The sequence below is a fragment of the Nycticebus coucang genome, chromosome 19, assembly GCF_027406575.1.
Source record: "Nycticebus coucang isolate mNycCou1 chromosome 19, mNycCou1.pri, whole genome shotgun sequence".
Lineage (NCBI taxonomy): Eukaryota > Metazoa > Chordata > Mammalia > Primates > Lorisidae > Nycticebus > Nycticebus coucang.
Genome location: NC_069798.1, coordinates 25,959,736 through 25,980,043, shown reverse-complemented (window position 1 = coordinate 25,980,043; position 20,308 = coordinate 25,959,736). Strand labels below are relative to the sequence as shown.

General features: G+C 37.9%; 1 protein-coding gene across 7 annotated transcripts in view; it reads left to right on the top strand.

Moving 5' to 3' along the window:
* Positions 1-20,308, top strand: part of NOL4 (nucleolar protein 4) — a 429,636-nt gene that overhangs the window by 208,657 nt on the left and 200,671 nt on the right. For all 7 annotated transcript variants that reach the window (XM_053571784.1, XM_053571782.1, XM_053571788.1 and 4 more), the window contains one exon: positions 3,449-3,732. In XM_053571784.1, coding sequence (XP_053427759.1) covers positions 3,449-3,732 — 284 coding nt within the window. The remainder of the gene's footprint in view (positions 1-3,448; positions 3,733-20,308) is intronic.

The window sequence follows — 20,308 nt, the reverse complement described above, 5'->3', positions numbered from 1 at the left end:
AAGAGACAAACTGACGTGAATGGGGTATGACAAACAGGGGTCTGAAGTCTGTGATTTTAAATTCTAAAAAAAGCACTTTTAAGGAGGAGAGAGAGTTTAATGTGGTTACATAAAACTCGACAATATAAAATTGTTAATGTACTCTCAGTTTAACATTTGCCCGCTGCTCTAAATGGGATTTTTAACATAAATACATCGAAAACTTTGTTTTAAATTTGCATTTATAAAACAACATCATGAGATATTATTTTTTTGCCATTTATATGACAATATATGTGAGTGAATATATATATATTTGATGCAAATGAGTAAATAATTTATTTGTTCTTGGTAAAACATACTGATTTACTCAGGAATGAAATACATAAAGCTGTTGAATTTAGTTACCTAGGTAACATCTGGAGTGAACTACTTCATCTAAAAATATTTTCTGCCTTATTGTTTATATTTTATTCTGAAATTATAAATACATGACATTTGCTAAAAGCCTCTTCTGATAAATGGTAATGTTCCTCTTAAATGAAAAATAACATACTAGTCACTAGATTCATGCCATGATTTCAGATTACAGAAACACATATAGCATGTTTAATTTCTAACAGTGATAGTAATTGGATTTGTTTTATGATGATATAGATTTGGGTTTTTAAAATGTACTATATGCATTTAGGATTATATACACTAATATACAGGATGTCCATAAAGTTTGTGTGTAATGTAAAATAGTCAACTATTGCACACAAACATTATTACATTATAGGCATTTACATTACAGGCATTCTGTATACTGATAAAGCATTCTTACATGAAATGTTTAGTGTATTTTTAAAAGGATTTTAGTACACAATATTAATTTGCTCTTTTTTTCCGAATCAAAAAAATGTAATTGAATATACCCATTGTGCTTTTCTTTGGACTTTCTTGGAAAAATTAATTTAAATAATTACAAATCACCTTTCATATTTTAGCATAAGAGTTTAATTGGTATAAAAGAACATGTACAATTATCTAAACCACTTATACAAATCATCTCCCCCAATTCTTTATTTCGAGACTCTAGCATTTCATTGTTAAAAGAATGTTTTTGATTTTGTTTAATAGCTGTGAAAAGTTCAATGTCATATTACTTATAAAACCAGTTTCCTAAATTTTCCAACGTATTTTTTTCTCTCCACATGAACTCTTTTTGAATGGGTATGTAAAAGCAGTAATTTGCCATTTGAACCTATTTACACTTTCTTCACAAAATGGTTATTGGAAAATTATATTGGGTGGTGCCTGTGGCTCAAGGAGTAGGGCGCCGGTCCCATATGCCGGAGGTGGCGGGTTCAAACCCAGCCCCGGCCAAAAAAAAAAAAAAAAAAAATTATATTAAAATATTTTATTATTGAAAATTAAACTCCAATCTAATGCCCTTCGGTTTCTAATTTTTTGCTACATACCCGAGCTTCCTCTTGTATCCTTGCCTGTCCTACTTCTAGTCTACATTTTCCTGCTTTTCTCCTTTTTCTGCATTGACGCTGCTTCAGTTTGAGCTTTCAAAGAGAGCAACTTAGCTGACTTCTAGATCTCTTGACAGGTCTCTCCACCTTCCATTTTCTCCTCATCAGAGTCAGAATAGTCTCCTTTTAACGGTGATAATAATGTCCTTTGCTCTCAGGATAAAATGCAAACTCTTTGATCTACAGAACGCTTCCCTTGGTATTTTCCTTCTTCCTTGTAGGTGCATCTTCCTTCACTCTTTTGTTTTGCGCGTGGAGCTCGGGTGTCCTTCTCACCTGTGCAAATCCCGCCCGTCCTCTTACTTTGCGCATGCTGATGCCCATGCTGATCCTCTCTTGCTCTTCTTCCCCTCATCCTCTACACCTGGGTAAAGCTCACTCTCCTTTGAAATCCAACTCACAGTACCTTCTCTAGGAAGCTTTTTGTGATGACTTTATCCCTTGCACTGGATCACTGCCTTTTTGTTTTGCATTTCAATTTCATGTTCTTTTTCTGTCTCCTTTAATTATCTGTGAACTCATTGAAGGCAAAGTCTCTATAGGCCAAATTTTTAACTCCCCATTGGCCACAGAAAAAGCACTTAATATGTGACTGAATAAATGAACAGGTGAGTTATATGACTCGTTTGGAATTTAAATATTATTTCCATTAATATAATTAATTAGAAGGCATTAACTATTTCATGGCACCACATCAAAAAGCATACTGGAAAGTATCCAGAAAACAAAAATATTGAATATTATTCCTCTGTCTCATCCATATTTATGTGGTTTCATTAATAGCTTTTAACGAGAAAAGAAAAAAAGTATTGTTTTCTTTTCTAAAAAAAGAAAACTTCATCTTCAATATCAGAAGGGAAGAGGGGGGAGGATGGGTGGAGGGAGAGTAATTGGTGGGACCACGCCTGTAGTTCATCTTACAAGGGTACCTGTGAAATTTACTAGGTGTAGAATATAAATGTCTTAACACAATAACTAAGAAAATGCCATGAAGGCTACGTTGACCAGTTTGATGAAAGCATTTCAAATTGTATGTAAAACCAACACATTGTACCCCATGATAGCATTAATGTGCACAGCAATGATTTAATAACAAAAAAGAAAACAATACTTTTGTCCATCATAATTCTTTATAATTAGTAGCAATTTCTTATCATATAAGTGATGATGAAATTAGTTAAGAAAAAGAGAGTGTTATCATTTAGTGTAAACTTTGTCTATGTATTTTATTTTTACAAAATTGGGATCATACTGGCTATATCATTCTGGTCCTAGTTTTTTCCACCTAGTACTTCATAACTCATGTATCCACATGCCTTAAAATGGAATATTCAATAACTGCATACTATGCTTACCATTCTAATATTTAGTAAGCAAATCTTTTATTTTTGTTAATTTATGTCATTTCCATTTTTTTTTTTACTATTAAAGTCAACAGTGGTATAAATGCCATTTTACCTAATTTTTCTTTTACCTATATAAAGATGCACACAATGATGAAACTTCTTAGGATTCAAAGTCCCAGAAGTGTGATGACTGGAGCAAAGTTTATGAATAGTTTTAGCATGTTAGATGCATATAAGCAGTCCTAAAGCTTGTACCAGTATACACTCCCATTAGCAGGATGGGTGATACTTTTACCTGAGGTTTTTACCAAATCTGAATGGTCTCACTGGAAAAACAAAAGCTATCTGCAAAACAACTAACAATTATCTTATCCTCTGTATTCAATTTATTTTTCTTTGAGATTGAACTATTTTCTCAATTTTATTTCACTTCATGGGCTTAAATGTTAACATACTAGATTAAAAATAATGAAAGCTACTTTACAAGTTCATTCCTAAGGGTAAAAATTAGTAGAATTCATTGGTACAATGCCATGCATATGGATGTAGAAAATTAACAGCATATTAATTAAAACCAAAATATAATTTTTTCCCCAACAGATGATTCTGCTGCAGAGAGTTTTAATGGCAATGAAACTTTGGGGCACAGCTCAATTGCTTCAGGGGGAACACACAGCAGGGAGATGGGAGACTCCAACAGTGATGGCAAAACTGGGCTGGAGCAGGATGAACAGCCACTGAACCTGAGTGACAGTCCCCTCTCTGCACAGTTGACTTCAGAATATAGAATAGAGGACCACAGCAGTAATGGAAAAAACAAATATAAGAATCTTCTAATTTCTGACCTCAAGATGGAACGAGAGGCGAGAGAAAATGGAAGCAAGGTATGTTCTCATTCCAATTCCCAGAGAATTTTCAGGTTGGTTATGAAGATCACAAGGAAATAGCCATCTATAAGGGAGATGAAGATGTTTGTAAATAAAAGATTTTAAACAAATCCCAATGGCATGTTACCAAGAAGCTTATAAAATATAATTTCAGGAGTAACAGGGAGCAAAATCGATCCTGTTTCAAAGCAGTTGGTATTTTTTGATACACAGAATGACTTGATTTAATGTTTCTCTTTTATACAATCTATGAGTCTGTCTCTGAGAATTTGTTGAGCTCACATGTAAAAGTTTCAGGCTCAGTACACAGGTTCAGACATAAAAATATCTAGTTTCAGATTGGATAGGAGTATGTAGCCATAAAGTTTCAGTTAAATTTTCCCATTTGCTTTAGAGACCTGGGTGGGGACTTCGGTCAGTAAGGTTCTCCATCCACACTGGAGAAGTGTTGAGTGTCAGTGGTTTGGATGAAATTTGTGGATTCGACAACTACTTGAAGCAGTAATTTATCATAAGTTACATTATATGAAAGACAGAAACATGTTTCATGCATAGTATCTAAATCTCTCCATTATATTATAATGAATTGCCACCCCCACCCATTCCCAGTTGGTTTATTTAAAAAAAAAATAAAATAAACTGAAATGTCTACTTGTTTAAGATAACACAAGCTGGTCATTTTACTCCATAGTTTTTGAAGGTATACTTTTGAACACATGAGGATTTTTATGAAATATACCTTTTGACTCCCTTCCCTCCCATACCTATAAATTAGAATGGAGAACTGGATTTTTGACACAGATCCTAACAGCAAAATGTCTTCATCTGGATTAATTTCTGAATTTACTGACGCACTATGCTTCCTAAATTGGTTCTCTTTAACTCTTCTTGCTCGCCTGAGGGTGTGTTGTTTCATCCTCTTTTAAACAAGTCACTAGACATTAGCAGACACTGAAGCCCTCTGCCCAGAGGGAGGCTGCCCAGAGGGAAATGTGCACAGATCCTCTTCAGGATTTGTGATTGAAAGCCAAATCACACAAACACAAATGATCTTATACTCGCTAATATATCTGCATCACTGCATTACATTTTACAGAACAAAATAACCCTCGCATTTCCCTGCCCTCCACATAACCCTGGCTTTATAAAGCCTAATGAATCATGAAATGTCTTTTTTATGCTATGTGTCTATTGAATTTCTTTTGAAAATTATTCAAGGGTTTGCACTTCCTTAGCCCCTTGTTCAATGATACTTTGGGAACTGTGTTCATGACAACACATTCTTGCAGGTATTGAAAGGAATGAAGTGACTTTTCTACCTCTAGGGAAATGGAATTCTGAAAAGCACAGACTGTTCGTGCTGCCTGTGAGGTTAAAATGATAAATGGCCCTAGGAGATAAGAAGATACCCCACAGCACTTTATGTTTAAAGTTTTGGTGAAGGAAGAACAGTTCCCTCAACCAACTGAAGAGTAGCCAGAGGGGCAGGAAGTAAGTTAGAGGGTTCAGTGTAGGAGACTCAGCAGAATTGCCTTTCAAGAGAGTGCTCAGCTGATAGACAATGCTGAGAAATCAAATGAAAGGAAGGTATTAGTGGAAAATGATTAAATTTGTGAGAGTAGTTTTGGTAGCACATAGAGAACATCATCCACAGGGACTACTTTTATTCATTTCTTCTAAAAGAGCATATTAAATACCTACTGGTTATGTAGAATAAGTGTACATGAAGATCTAAGAAACATCAGGGGCACTCAGGTAATAATATAAGATCTAATAAATAGCAGGGGTATCCAAGTAGTGCATATTAAAAATTTGATGAAAGTAGATTTCTGCTGCTTCTCACAAACCAAAGGAGTGTTATATATGTGGAAAGTAATGGATATGTTAAATTGTCGATGTATAGTAATTATTTCGCTATGGATAAGTATATTGAAACATCAGATTGTACACCTTAAATTTTTTCAATAAAGAAAGATTACTAGCCACACTCACAGCAATGGAGTAGGTAACAGAAAACTCACAGAAAAAAAGGCCCTTGAGATGTGTGTGCATGTGTGTGTGTTCGCGTGTGTGCGTGTTTGTGTGCGCGTGTGTGTTTGTGTGTGTGTGTGTGCGTGTGTATAAAATTGTGGGAAAGAGGATACATATGCACAGAAAAGTTTCTTAGTGAAATTACAAGGAAATATTCCTGTATTAAATAAACATTAAGTGTTCAAGCAAGGAAATAACTGATTTGGTTGAAGTCCTAGTCAAAATAGGCTGTCTAGAGAAAGTGAGTCTTGTGCTTTAAAGGAAATGTAAGATTACCATTGTTTTTTCTGAAAGGGCCTGGAATGCAGATAGGGACTGTGACTTGGTTTCAGGCTAGGGAGCCATCGTCCATTGTGAGGTGGGCATAACGTCATAATGTGACACCCAAAGAAGAACGTGACATCATTTTGTAAAAAATAAACTAGTTGCCTCCAATTAATTTAATCTCCAAAATTTACTGAGATTCCAACATGAAAGGGACTATTGGAGGAGCAAAAATATGTAAATGAGCAGAACAGGGTCCTTTCTCTTCAAAAGGTCATAGTCTAACATGAAACAGCGACAAACTTAATATTAGAATCTGGTTCTATAAGTGATATGATGGATATATGGGCAGGTTGAAATGGGGAAACAGAGGTGAAGTACCCAAGCGACTACAGTGATTCTTAAGGATACACTATGAACGGACTATGTCTAGGAGAACAGTAATGACACTTGGAATAAAAATAATGGCAAAAGGAATGGAAAACAGAGACTTAGGAAAAAGAAAACATGAACACCAAAATTGAACATGTTACTTTGTGCTTTGGACATTGCATTTGCAGAACCAGCTATATAACTTCCGTAGGTTGTATTTTGCCAAATTCCTGCGTGTGCCTTTCATGTAGACTGTAATATGAATAGCCTCTTCACCTCTCTACCTCCCATATGTATGTACACCCTCTCTGTGTAAGAATGAGGCTTTGCTTGCTCACTGCAGTATGCCTAGCACCTGGCTCAATAATATCTGGTACACAGGAGTTTCTTAATATTTTGAAGACATACATAAAGGTTTATTGAATGTAGGAAGTGTGGCATGGAAGAACTTTCTAGAATGATTCCAAGGTTGTTGGCTTGGTTGCCTGAGTGGATGACAATTCCATTTACCAAGATGCAGAATGAAAAACATTTGAAGTGGGTTTTGCCACATAAAGTTTAGCACACCCATGCTATATCTATTAGGTGTCTTTAGCAAGCATTTGGGGGGGGTTGCCAGCTCAGAAGAAAGGTGCAGATTGCATAGAGAGAGATTTGAAAGATTTTCAGATAGAAGGGTCGTTTGAAGGTGCTATGGATGATAAGATCATTTTGAGAGAGGGTAGACTGAGGAGGGTGTCGAAATATATCATTGTGTAGAATATTAGTTCATTAGGAACAAGTGGCAGGAAGGGAGTTTGTGGAGGAAAAAATACCCTCCAAGAAGGGTACTGTAGAGGCCAAAGTACAGGGCATTTTAATATTAGTGTAAATGACTAAGTAAGTGATCCCTGGGTGAAGTGACATAGGACAAGGGTTAGGAGACTGAAAGTTAAGAGTTGGATTCAAGTCATACAGCAGAAGAGTTAGAATTAGGGGAGATGTGATTTGAAGACTGTTATAGAGGCTGAGATAAGGAAGTGGGATCATTTTATTTTTTTAATTAAGTCTTTTGTACATAGATCATAAATACATTTATGCCAATTTCAGTGTGTTGATTATTTGTACAAATTGGAGTGCTTACATCATACTAATCAGCATAGCTTTCACCTCGTTTATCCAATTATAGCCTAGGACATTGTATTCTACATAATTGTGAAGGAAACCGTGTCTGGATCTTCCCATATTCTGAATCCATGTGTAGAGTGGTCTGGGATGCCAGGCTTGGGATCAGCTTGTTTTACCCCAAGTCTATCGGGTGGACTCCATATTAAAGTTCTATTCTATCTGTACTTTGTTTTGTGGTCCTCAGGAATGTTCCATCACTTTTGTGTGACCTTATGAAGTGATGCTGCTACCGGTTTCCCAAAGGGATATAAAAGCTTAATTATATAGAATCTCTGAAAAGCTTAGATTCCTGCAAATTTAATGTTAACCTGTTTCACAGTGTTATTGTGGATAAAATCAAACAAAAATGATTATAAAGCGTTTAACAAATTGCATGGTGAATAGAAAAGCTTAAAAGGAATAGCTGAGTTGGGCTGTGGCTTATACTGATTGCTTATTTTTATGCAAATTCACTCAGTAAATTAGCAGGGACTCATACTCACCAATCTACAGACTAAACATAAAAAGAAGAGTTTAGGTGATGTTTACTTTCTACTTCTGATGGCTACATTTTAAAAAGACAGCTAATAACATTAAAGCGTAGAGGAGAAATGATGATAAAGAGCTGGGAAATAAGACCATAAAGAAGTTTAAAGGACCATGTCTACAGAAAAAGAGAGGCCAATCAGACACAAATCCAGGTAGAGGTATGTTTACAATTATTAATCAGTGGGAATAAAGACAGAGCTAGACTCCTAAGGGCAGGAAACGTGTAACTTAAAAGCACTGTATCGTTGACTTTTTCATTTTAGTTTTTATTTTTCTTTTAATGTGTGTGACCCAGTTGCATTTTAGTTAATATGATGAAATGTTCTGAAGCAACCTCCCAAAAGAATACAGTTTCAATCCTAGTAAAAGTGAAATGTAAAGGTCTTAGCAAAATAACTAAGAAAATGCCACGAAAGCTATGTTAACTAGTGTGATGAAAATGTGTCAGTCTGTGAACCAAGTGTATGGTGCCCTATGATCATACTAATGTACACAGCTATGATTTAATAAAAAAATAAATTAATTAATTAAAAAAAAAGAATACAGTTTCAAATAATAACTACAGTAGGAGGGAGGTGGTTGCTGGAGAGTTCATGTGCAGCCATGGTTACTGCATATTTGGGTTTGGGCTCAGGTTCCCCAGATCCCTAAATTCTCACTTTATTTGGCAGTATTTTTTCTTCATTGTGTTCCATGTGACATTTTTCCAATTAATCTTTCCTTCAAATTTTTATCAAAGTGTATATTACCATTCAATTAAAGTTTATAAAACCTTAATCACAATTACTGTTAATAATTGCTATACAATTTTATTTAAATATGATGAACAGGCTCGGCACCTGTAGCTCAAGTGGCTAAGGTGCCAGCCACATACATCAAAGCTGGCAGGTTCAAATCCAGCCCAGGCCTGTCAAACAACAATGACAGCTACAACCAAAATAGCCGGGCGTTGTGGCGGGTGCCTGTAATCCCAGCCACTTGGGAGACTTAGACAAGAGAATCACTTACGCTCAGGAGTTGCAGGTTGCTGTGAGCTGTGATGCTACAGCACTCTACCCAGGGTGATAGCTTGAGGCTCTGTCTCAAAAAAAAATAAAAATTAAAAAATAAATAAATATGATGAACAGAAGAGATATTTTTCAAAATATCGCTTAAAGATTTAGGTGTGACGAGATTGCCTTTTAAAAACTAAAAGCACTGCATTGATGTTTGTAATAGTATTATTACAGTGTTTGTTAAGTGGATATTGTTTCAATATGAGATTTTCCTACTATTGGGCTTTTAGGTGTTTTGTAGAGATTTGGGGGGGTGGAAACAATAGTATATGTTCTTATTCAGGGTAGAAACGACAACAGTAAATCTATGTAATATGTGCTAGACACTGTCCTGGGAGCTAGATGGACAAAATGGGAAAAAACTCTCTGCCATTTAGGATTTACGTTGTGACCAGAGAGACACACAATGCATGTATTATAGTGTGGAAATTGATTGTATGTGAGGTGTCTTCTTGGCCTACTAACTACGCTTTGGAAGATTCCTGAGTCAATTCTCATTGATTACACAGGAGATGGCCCCTTGGCCATGAGAAATAGGGAATGCCACACAGAGGGAATCCAAGGAACAGAGCCTTAAGGTAAGGACTGGAAATGCTGAGGATGGGGGTGATGACGGTTTGGAAAGCAAGGACAGAGCATGAGACTTCAAATGCCCTCCTAGAGCTTAGATTTTACTCTGCAGTTGATAGAGAATCACTGTAGGATGTAAGATAGAACAGTGTGGTCAGTTAGGGAAATCATTCTGGCATCTTTGTTATGAGATGATTTTATTTATTTATTTATTTTATTTTACAAGATGATATGAATGACAGAGCAGGGAAAGGCTGCTATCAGAATGAGGACCTTACTGAGGTGGTAGCAGTAATGGTGAGGACAGCACAGATTTAAGAAATACAGAGCTAAGGGCAGCACCTGTGGCTCAAAGGAGTAGGGTGCCGGCCCCATATGGAGGTGGTGGGTTCAAACCCAGCCCCAGCCAAAAACTAAAAAAAAAAAAAAAAAAAAAGAAATACAGTTAAATGGGCAGAATTGAGTGTTTAATTAAAGAAACAGTACAGGGTGTAAAAGTAACTAACAGCCACAGGAGAAGAATGTATCAGTTTTGATCCTGGGAAGCTGTATTCAATTCGGGTAATGATGAGTCTTGTGAAATTCTTTCATGTTCATAAATCAAACAGACTCTCCATGGTAAGAACAAATACATTATCAGCTAGCTCCATTTAAACAATAGGAAATAAAACCTAGTGGATTATATGTAAATTAACTGATGAGATTTACGTGATTGATTAAGTGATAAAGGCTGGTATTGAAACCAGGTCACCTGATTCTGTTGCCGTGTACTTCTCACTAAACCCACACTGGCTGCAGCTTCATAAGAGTAGCATCTCTGTGGACTGCCTGGGAACTGTAACAGTCAAGCTAAGCAGAGAGGCATGGCGTCTACTACAGTGAGTTCATGGTTCCTTGATTTATGCTAAGTACTTGCAGAGGGGCATTTCTTATACAAGTATTTGTGTCTGTGTATATATATATGAATTATTTTACAAAATGAAAATGGTATACTGAATGCTTCTACTGGAAAACTAAGCATGTCTGCACAATAGCCATTCATTGCTTTAGTTAATAAATGTAGACAAATGCATAGTTAAGTTAGAGGAGGGCTTTAAAAAGACCATGGTGGCCAGGGGGTTTGGCTCAGGCCTGTAATCCTAGCACTCTGGGAGGCTGAGGTGGGTGGATCTCATGAGTTCCAGATCAACTTGAGCAAGAACGAGATTTGGGCTCCACTAAAATTAGAAAAATGGGCTAGTGTGTGGTTGGCACCTATAGTCCTAGCTACTTGAAAGGCTGAGGCAGGAGAATATTTTGAGCCCAGTTGAGCCCAAGAGTTTGAGGTTGCTGTGAGCTGGGTGCCTGGGCACTCTACCCAGGGTAACTGAATGAGACTCTGTCTCAAAAAACAAAATAAACCAAAAAAAAAAAACAAAACCCGTGGTAAATTTCAAACTTACATTTTGTTAACTACCAATTTAAAATAGCACCTTCATATCATATGTATATTACATACCCAGGGTATCCATAATTCGTGTGAAACAAAGTAGCTCTCTCCATTTAGTTTTCTATTAATTCTGTATAGTCATATATATATTTATTTTATATATATTTCTATATAGTTCTCTATGTAACTAGTTCTCTATAAACTAGTTTTCTATTTTAAATTGCAATTTAAAATAAATTGAACATGAACTTTACATATATATGGACTTAGGTGTACAGACACACATGGAGAGTATATTCTGTACTTACATGTAATATAATAATACAGCTTCAGTTTGTTCATTATTGGAATCATTTTTCCTCTCCCTTAGTAGATTTTTTTAAAAATCAAAAGATACACAAAACAGATATAATATGGTATAATTAACTGATTTTGTAGTGTCTATCATATTTGCTATCTAAACTTAAAAGTATGTAATAAAAACTCACTTTACTTGGGGATTGTAAAATCAATACATTATAAAGTAATACAATTGTAAAGTCAAGAACCACTTCATTTTACAGTGAAGACATTGAGACCCACTCAAGTGGCCTAAAACCCAGATCAGTGTTCTTTGGCTTCAGTAAGCCGATATGCTTACCGTCCACGTAAGCCATTAGTCACGCCTGCAAACTGTGCATGTTCCAGTCCAAATTTTCTCATTTCCCATTTTTTATCTCAGGAGAATGAAAAAAGTGAGCAGCTTCTATATTTTATACCCTGACATGTGCTATAAAGTTGCTTTTAATTCTTCACATACAGCGAAATACTCATTTTTATCTCCTTTTTAAACATATAAGAACTCGTACAGGTCAGTATGAAATCTCAACTGGCCCTCCAGCCATTGATGGCATACATTTATAACTTAGTTGTAAGGATATATTATGGACCAAAATACAAAACAAAGAAAATTGGCTATTGCTGTCATTTTTTTTAAATTTGATGTTTTATCAGTAGTTAAAAAATAGCCTATATCATTTTGTGTTTAATTTTATTTGTTTATGTGCTTTTTTTCTTATGTATGTTTGCTTAATGTGGTTTACTTGTCTGTTTTACATTTATGATTTGTAATTAAGGATGAAGTCAAATGGTGAAAGATATTCTGATCTGTAGGGATCTTGAGAATAATAGAGGACCTCTAAAAGAAAGATCTATAGTTTTAAAACTCAGATGTAATTTGTACACGTTTCAAGATAATTGGCATTACCAGAACTCTTTGGAACTCTCAATATTGAACCAAATTTGATAAAGAATAAAAGAAGAAAAATTAACACTAGAATCATAGAATTATACATTCTACTTTTTTTCAGTGTAATAGCTCATATTTTTTTCATTGTTAGATGAGTCTTAAAGTATGCAAGTATGCACCTAAAAGCAATTATCTGTAGCCTCATTAATTGTATGTTTTTATGAACTTTTGAAATAGAGTGCTTAGGGTTAGCTGAGATCAAGAGGATAACTCAGATGACAGAGTTTAAAAAAAAATAGCTAAATAATAAACTTGGCCCCAACGGATAATAATCCAACAGAATATCGATCGTGTTCTCACTATGTGCCAGGTGCTATTCTATTATAACTAAACTAACTCATGTGATTCTCGCAACAGTCCCAGTTGAATTAGGCTCTGCTAATTTTTCTCAATTTTACAAATGGGAGAACCAAGATTCAAAGAAGCTACAAATATGGTTGTGATAAGAATTGCTAGAATTTGGATTTAAAACCCAAATAATTTGACCTAGATTTTACCAACTGAAATATAAGTCAAGAGATCATGGTGTAGGGTCTGAAAAGGAGCAGCAGCAAATTTAACTTGATGTGACTCCCACCCACTCTGGGAGGCCAACATGGGTGAATTGCTTGAGTTCGGGAGGTTGAGACCAGCCTGAGCAAGAGTGAGACTCCATCTCTACTGACCCCCAGCTACTAGTTTGTAGTTTTTAGTTACTATTCCCTGAGCAGGAGACCACACTGATTAGCTCTGTGATTTTAAGCGAGTCTCTATCTCTTCAGCCTGGGTATTTCATCAGTAAAATGGAGAAAACAGGCTGTGTGCAATGGCTCATTCCTATAATCTTAGCACTCTGGGAGGCCAAGGTGGGTGAATTGCTTGAGTTCAAGAGTTCAAGACCAGCCTGAGCAAGAGTGAGACCCCATCTCTACTAAAAGTAGAAAAACTAGCCAGGCCTTGTGGTGCCTGTAGTCCCAGCTACTTGGGAGACTAAAGCAAGAGGATTGCTTGGGCCCAGGAGTATTTGAGGTTGCTGTGAGTGTGACACCATAGCACTCTATATAGGGTGACAGAGTGAGACTCTGTCTCAAAAAAAAGAAAAATAGAGACAATAATACTCAACTTATAGACAATTATGATGATGAAATAAGATGGTGTTCATTTTTACATAAATGTACAATAAATGGAGTTGCTTTTTTGTAAGTCTCATACCTGTTTTTAATAGCCCACAAACTACTTACTGAGACTGGCAACTTGAAGAAGCGTGTTGATTTATTTAAGCTAGTAAATACTACTTTCATTTTTTTCTTCCCTCTATCCCTTCTTCATTATTTCCTTCTAGTTGCACTTATTAGCCAGGATTCTAGAATACATGTGTATAATAATACATTCCCAGAGGCATTTTAGAGACATTTATTATAGATCCTTTTCCTGTGAATAATTTCCCCAATAAAATAAAATGAAGGATATATTGAAATCTCTGCTTGTTAAGATCTTCCCAGACCCTGTTGTAATCTATTAATTAATATGTTGCTTCCTTCATACACTTATCCTGATCACCACCTTAACCAGGGAAAAACCCACTCTTCTTTTCTGAACTTCTAGAGGTAGAGATCTATAAGCCATTATTACAGGCTTGTAGGGTGGTGGCTATCAGTCACACACAAAATGCTTTCCATGCCTGAGTCTTGGTCTCCGTTAAATGTTTTTTGAACAGAATGTAGTGACATGGGGATATGTTCCATCAGTCGTACCCCAGCCACTTTTTCAGACTGGTGGTTTCTTTGTGTTACCAGTTTGCTTCCCAGAAGTCCCAACTATGCAGCTGATTTTGGCCTTAGTCTGGAATCTCAGTCTGTCTACTCTAGGTAATATATATATAATTTTAATTCTCTGGTGCAGATATTCACATTTGCATATTTCACCAAAAACATTGAATCAAATAAAATGAATTTCCAACGTGGTGATGAAGGAGGCTCACATCATAGCTGGCTGATAAGGGAGATGTTTGGGTCTTGTGTTGTAATCCTCAAATCATAAGATGCAAACTTTATAGAAGTAAAGCATTTTTATTGATTCCATTTCAATGTTTGAGACAAATTTTTAAAAGCCAAAATTAAACTATTAAACTGTGATATTTATTTCTACATTTTCATTAGTTATTATTCCTGTGTTATTCTTCTGTTTTATTCAGGATTCCCTGAGAAACAGAACTAAAAGGCTACATATGGATGTATAGAAAAAGAGATATGAGGGATTGGCTCACAAACCAATGAAGTTCTCATGTACCTGAGAAGTCCCATGATCTTCTGTCTGATAGCTGGAGGTTCAGAAAAGCCAGTGGTGTAAGGCCAGTCCAAGCTGAAAGGCCTAGGAACAAGGGAAACCAACAGTGTATTTCTAAGTCTGAATTGGAAGTTCCAAAATTCAGGACTGCTGATGTGCAAGGGCAGGAGGAGATAGATCCTGCAGCTTATTCAGAGAGAGTGAACTTACTTTTCCTTCACCGTTTTGTCCCCTGTGTGCTCTCAACACACTGATTGATACCCACTCAGTCTACCAATTCAAATGCTACTCTCCCAGAACTAATGTTTACCAGCTGTCTTGGCACTTCAAAGCCCAGTTTAATGTGACATAAAATTAACCATCACAAATACACTTCTTGTCAACTTAGCACCCATATGCATCTTCTTAAACCATACTTAATCTCCGAATAAAGACTTTTATAAAGGTTATAATTCTGTCTAACATGATAAAACTATCCTGCATACCTCTTCTGGAAGAGGAAGTAAAGTCCTTTAGGGATGTTTATCCTGCTGCTGATATCCACAGCTTAAATACTGTGATGTAAAATTAATGGGTATTTAAATACTACAATAGAAGTCAATGCATCTTATGTTACTTGATAAGAGAACAAGACAGCAAAGAGAGCAAAGATTATGGAATATATGAATGTATACACACTAACATGTCCACAATAAAATGAGGACATACTCATGGCAATTTCTTTCCTCAATTTTGTAACTGATTGCGTGATCATAAGTGATATTTATAAGTACCTTCTATTATCCACTCTGTATTTCATTTGTCATTAGCAAACACCTCAGCTGGCCCTGGTGCTTTACTGGCAGCACAGGCTTCATCTTCCTGTCAAAGGGTCTGGGTTATGAGTATTCCTGCCTGAATTGACTCATGGTAGTCTTCCCCTGACCTTAATCATCACGGGCCATGGTAATACTAAGAGATACCCAAAGGGAATTCCTATGTTTCAAACATGCTTGTCCTCTCCCCTCTGGTAGAGTAGTGGTCCATATGCCCCTGGGTAGTCAAGATCGGTCAGATCATGGTATCCTGCACAGTAACTGCTTTATTCACTTGCTTATTCAGAAGCACGAGGGGCCCAGAGTGCTTGGGTGGTAGTATTAACTTCCAGCTCATTAGAATTGTTGCTATGTCCTAATGGAAGCATTTCTACCTTTGGAATAAGACGTCTAGGCCAGCAGATCATAAAGCAGGGGAGACAGAAACAATGTTTCTAGCGGATTACTAGGGGTAATAGTGAGCAGTGCTACTCCATTTTCACTCGTTGATTCCAGGACCCATGAATCCTGGCTATCAGAGAAACAGCATCGTTAAGTTGGATGAGGATTCAGAACATGTGGTGCCTTGTTCAGAGCCTTTCCCCAGCCCTGCCAGTGGGTGGTGCTACACCTGAGAGTCCAAAGGCCATTTCTTCATTCTACCAAATCAGCTGTTTCAGGGCATTGAGAACCTGGTAAGACCAGCGACTTCTACAAGCGTAGGAATTTTGCCACATTTTACTGTAATGTGAGTTTCTTAATCAGAAGCAGAGCTCTGTGGAATGCTTTGACAGGGGGTTAAGGCATTCTGTAATTCCATAGCTAATAGTTTTGGCAGAAGAATTGTGCAAGGAAGACAAGTCCATATCCAGAGTAAGTGTCTATTCCAGTAAGGACAAAATGCTGCCCTTACCATGGGAAGCACTGCAGTGGAATCAATCTACAGCCTGGCTGCTCACCTTAGGGAATGATGACCTATGGGTCTTTGCGGCTGGTATATTGGGCATTCAGCAGTGGGTGCTGCCCATCCACCCTCGTGAGGCTGACTTTTTAAATCAGTCTACCAATTCAAATGCTAGTCTCTTTCATGAGACTGACAGACACACCCAGAAACAATATTTTAAAAGCTATCAGGTTGACGCATAAAATTAACCATCACACCTTCTCATCCAAGATGCCTCTTAAATGCTGAAATGAGTCAATTAACTTATTTTTTTGGAGGGAAATTATCATTGGGTAAGAATCATCCAAGTTATCAAATTCATTTATTCTTCATTTATTCCTGTATACATATGGTGCCCTTTAAGGGACCGTGGGAGTTAACAATATTTTTTTCTGAAGGAGTAAAGCCACCTACCACATAAACAAAAGGGAAAATATGTAAAAGGGAAAAACATGAGAATGTCAGTTCTTCTGTGCAAAAATTTTCTGTGAAAATACAAACTAGTAAATTGAAGAAGGCTTCATGGAATATGGAGTGTTATATAAGCTACAGGATAAGCACACGTTAGTGAGAGAAGTTTGAGGTAAAGAAAAGAAAGAAGATAATATTCACAAAAGCATTAAGGTTGCAAAGTTATCTGGGAGCAAGTAACCTTGGGATGTGGGAGGCCTGAAGGGTGCATGTGGGCATGTCAGGGGAGATGATTTTTAGAGGATCAGGCCTGATGGGCTATTTGACTGGTATCCTTGAGTGTGGGGAACCACAGACCTGTATGAGTCTTCAAGAGCGATGTACTGAGCATGAGCCCAGGGCAGAAGACACCTCAGCACTGCACTGAATGATTTGAGGATGCAAGGAGCATCAGGTAGAGACTCCTCCAGGGGAGAGGCATAAGGGCCTTTGCCAGGGCAGGAGCAGCACCAACCTCAGTTTTGAGCTTATGGAGTTTCATGTGCTAGAGGATTGTTGAATTAGGCATGACTGGCTGATAGGTGGAAATGTGAGTCCACCAGACAAAAGAAAAACTAGGAGGGAAAGAAGTAGGGATCATCTGAAAAGTGTTACTAGGAAGCCAGGCAGCAGACCTAAGCCTTTCCTTATTGGATGAAAAAAAAGTAAAACTAGTGACAAGGAATAGAGATGAAGCAGAGACCCAGGAAACACACAAAAGATTGGTACATCCAGTCTCAAATACAAGAAAAGCAATGGATTAAGATTGTTTTGCACACTCAAATTCTTTGTCTAGGGAAGAACAATCCAAGATGGTGGCTGATAACAGCTTCCCTGCAACAGGGCACGGTGAGTCTGGGGAGATAAGACTCCAGGCATCTCTGGCTGGTGGGATCTGATTATAATTATCCCTTTGAGGATACAGGGAGTCAGCAAGGGACTTCTGGACCCCAAGAGGAGGAAAAAAACAGTGGAAAACTGGCAAGAGGTTGCGTGTGTGCGATCGACCTAATACCGCTGGCAGCCATAAGTACAAGCAGCAGTGAGACTGCAAACCGGAAAGGCCTTAGCTGTGAACTGTTTTGGTGTTTTTGGACTTCGCACTCAGTTGAACTGCCTTGGGGAGAGGCAAAAGTGCGGAGAACTTGGGGCATTGTCTAGGACTCCAGACAGAGCTGCTGAGCTGGACGGAGTTAATAGTGTTCAGCTGTGGGCTGCAGGGAGCCATTGTGAGAGAACTGCACCGGCAAGCTCCCCCTCAGGGTCGCAGAGCAAAGATCAGGAGGGGACTAGTAACCTAGTGACTGAGCAGCCTAAAGGCAGGGACTGTGCAACCTTAACCCTCAGGGGCAGAGTCAGACCGGTTTTGGCACACTGGAGCCTCGGGCTGTTGCTCTGGGTAGAGTGCTGTGGCATCACAGCTCATAGCAACCTCAAACTCTTGGGCTTGGCACCGCCCAGACCTCCAGAAGAGCTGCACCGCGATGCCTGACCCCCGACCCGTGACCCGCGCCTGCCGGGCCTCCACATGCCCTGACCAGGAACTGCGGGAGCCATGCAACCCTGCATCCTCCCTCCTGTACACTCCCTGCCTCCACACCGGCCCGCTCATCTGGCCAGAGACTCTGGTAGCTGCATGCCATCTGGAGCCCTCCCTTCCTCTGTGCACAGCCCTTCTGGCCAAAGACTGGCCATGGGCTCTCTGTGCCATAGACACTGGACGCCAGGCTCTCACAGAACTGTGCACACCACCTCCCGCCCTGTTGCTGGATCCAGGTGTGTCACACTCCGGAGCTGCTTCCACAACCAGAACTCCATGGCTGGGGCAGCCCCAGAGAAACTACACAGGGTCACTCCCTACAAAGATCAAGCAACAATACAGTGATCCTGCTGGGGTCTAATCTTGGAGAGACAAACCCCAACTCTGAGGATGGCCAGAGGCAAAGGTGAAAAACAATCATGAGGCAAAATCAACAGAAAAACTCTGGCAATATGAATAATAGGAGTAGATCAACTCCCCCAAGGATCAATGGGGCAGACACAGCACAAGATCCCATGCACAAACAAATAGCTGAGATGTCAGAAATCAAATTCAGAATCTGGATAGCAAATAAGATCAAATTAAAATTCCAAGCAGTAACCCAAAAGATGTCTCAAAAATTCAATGAATTCAAAGACCAAATGAACAAAGATTTTTGACACATTGAGACAAGAAGTTGCAGCCCTCAAAGATCTGAGAAACACAGTAGAATTGCTCAGTAACAGAATGGAGCAAGCAGAAGAAAGGATTTCTTACATTGAAGACAAAGCGCTTTTGAATACTCCCAAATTCTCACAGAGGAAGAGAAATGGAGGGCAAAAACAGATCACACTCTCAGAGAGCTCTGGGATAATTCGAAGAAAACTAATTTTCGTCTTATAGGGATCCCCGAAAGCGACGAAGTGGATTCACAAAGCACAGAGTCTCTTCTCCATGAGAATATGAAGGAGAACTTTCCAGACATGCCAAGAGATCCTGAAATTCAGATAGCAGACAGTTTCAAAACTCCAGCACGACTCAACCCAAATAAGACATCTCCCAGAGACATCATAATCAATTTCACCAAAGTTAATATGAAGGAGAAAATTCTGAAAGCAGCCAGACAAAAGAAAACCATCACCTTCAAGGGCAAGAATATTAGAATAACTATTAGATCTCTCTGCTGAAACCTTTCAAGCTAGAAGAGGATTGTCATTAACTTTTAATCTCCTAAAACAAAATAACTTTCAACCCAGGATCACCAGCTAAACTGAGTTTCATTTATGATGGAGAAATTAAATACTTCAATGACATTCACATGTTGAAGAAATTTGCCATAACTAAACCAGCTCTCCAGGATATTCTCAGACCTATTCTCCATAAAGACCAGCATAATTCTCCACCACAACAGTAAACCCACCCAGAAAATTTTGATCAAATTCCAACTTACACAGTTGCAAAAAAATTAAAAATGTCCACCAGACTCTCGAAAGTCTTATCAATATTCTCAATTAATGTGAATGGTTTAAATTGTCCTCTAAAGAGGCATGGGTTGGCTGACTGGATATAAAAACTCGAGCCAGATATCTGTTGCACACAAGAATTGCATCTTACATTGGAAGACAAATATAGACTCAAGGTGAAGGGATGGTCATCTATACTCCAGGCAAACGGAAAGCAGAAAAAAGCAGGCGTTGCAATCCTATTCGCAGATGTAATAGGCTTTAAACCAACCAAAATAAGGAAGGATAAGGATAGACACTTCATATCTGTTAAAGGTAATACTCAATATGATGAGATTTCAATTATTAATATTTATGCACCCAACCAGAACACACCTCAATTTATAAGAGAAACTCTACCAGACATGAGCAACTTGATTTCCTCCAGTTCCATGG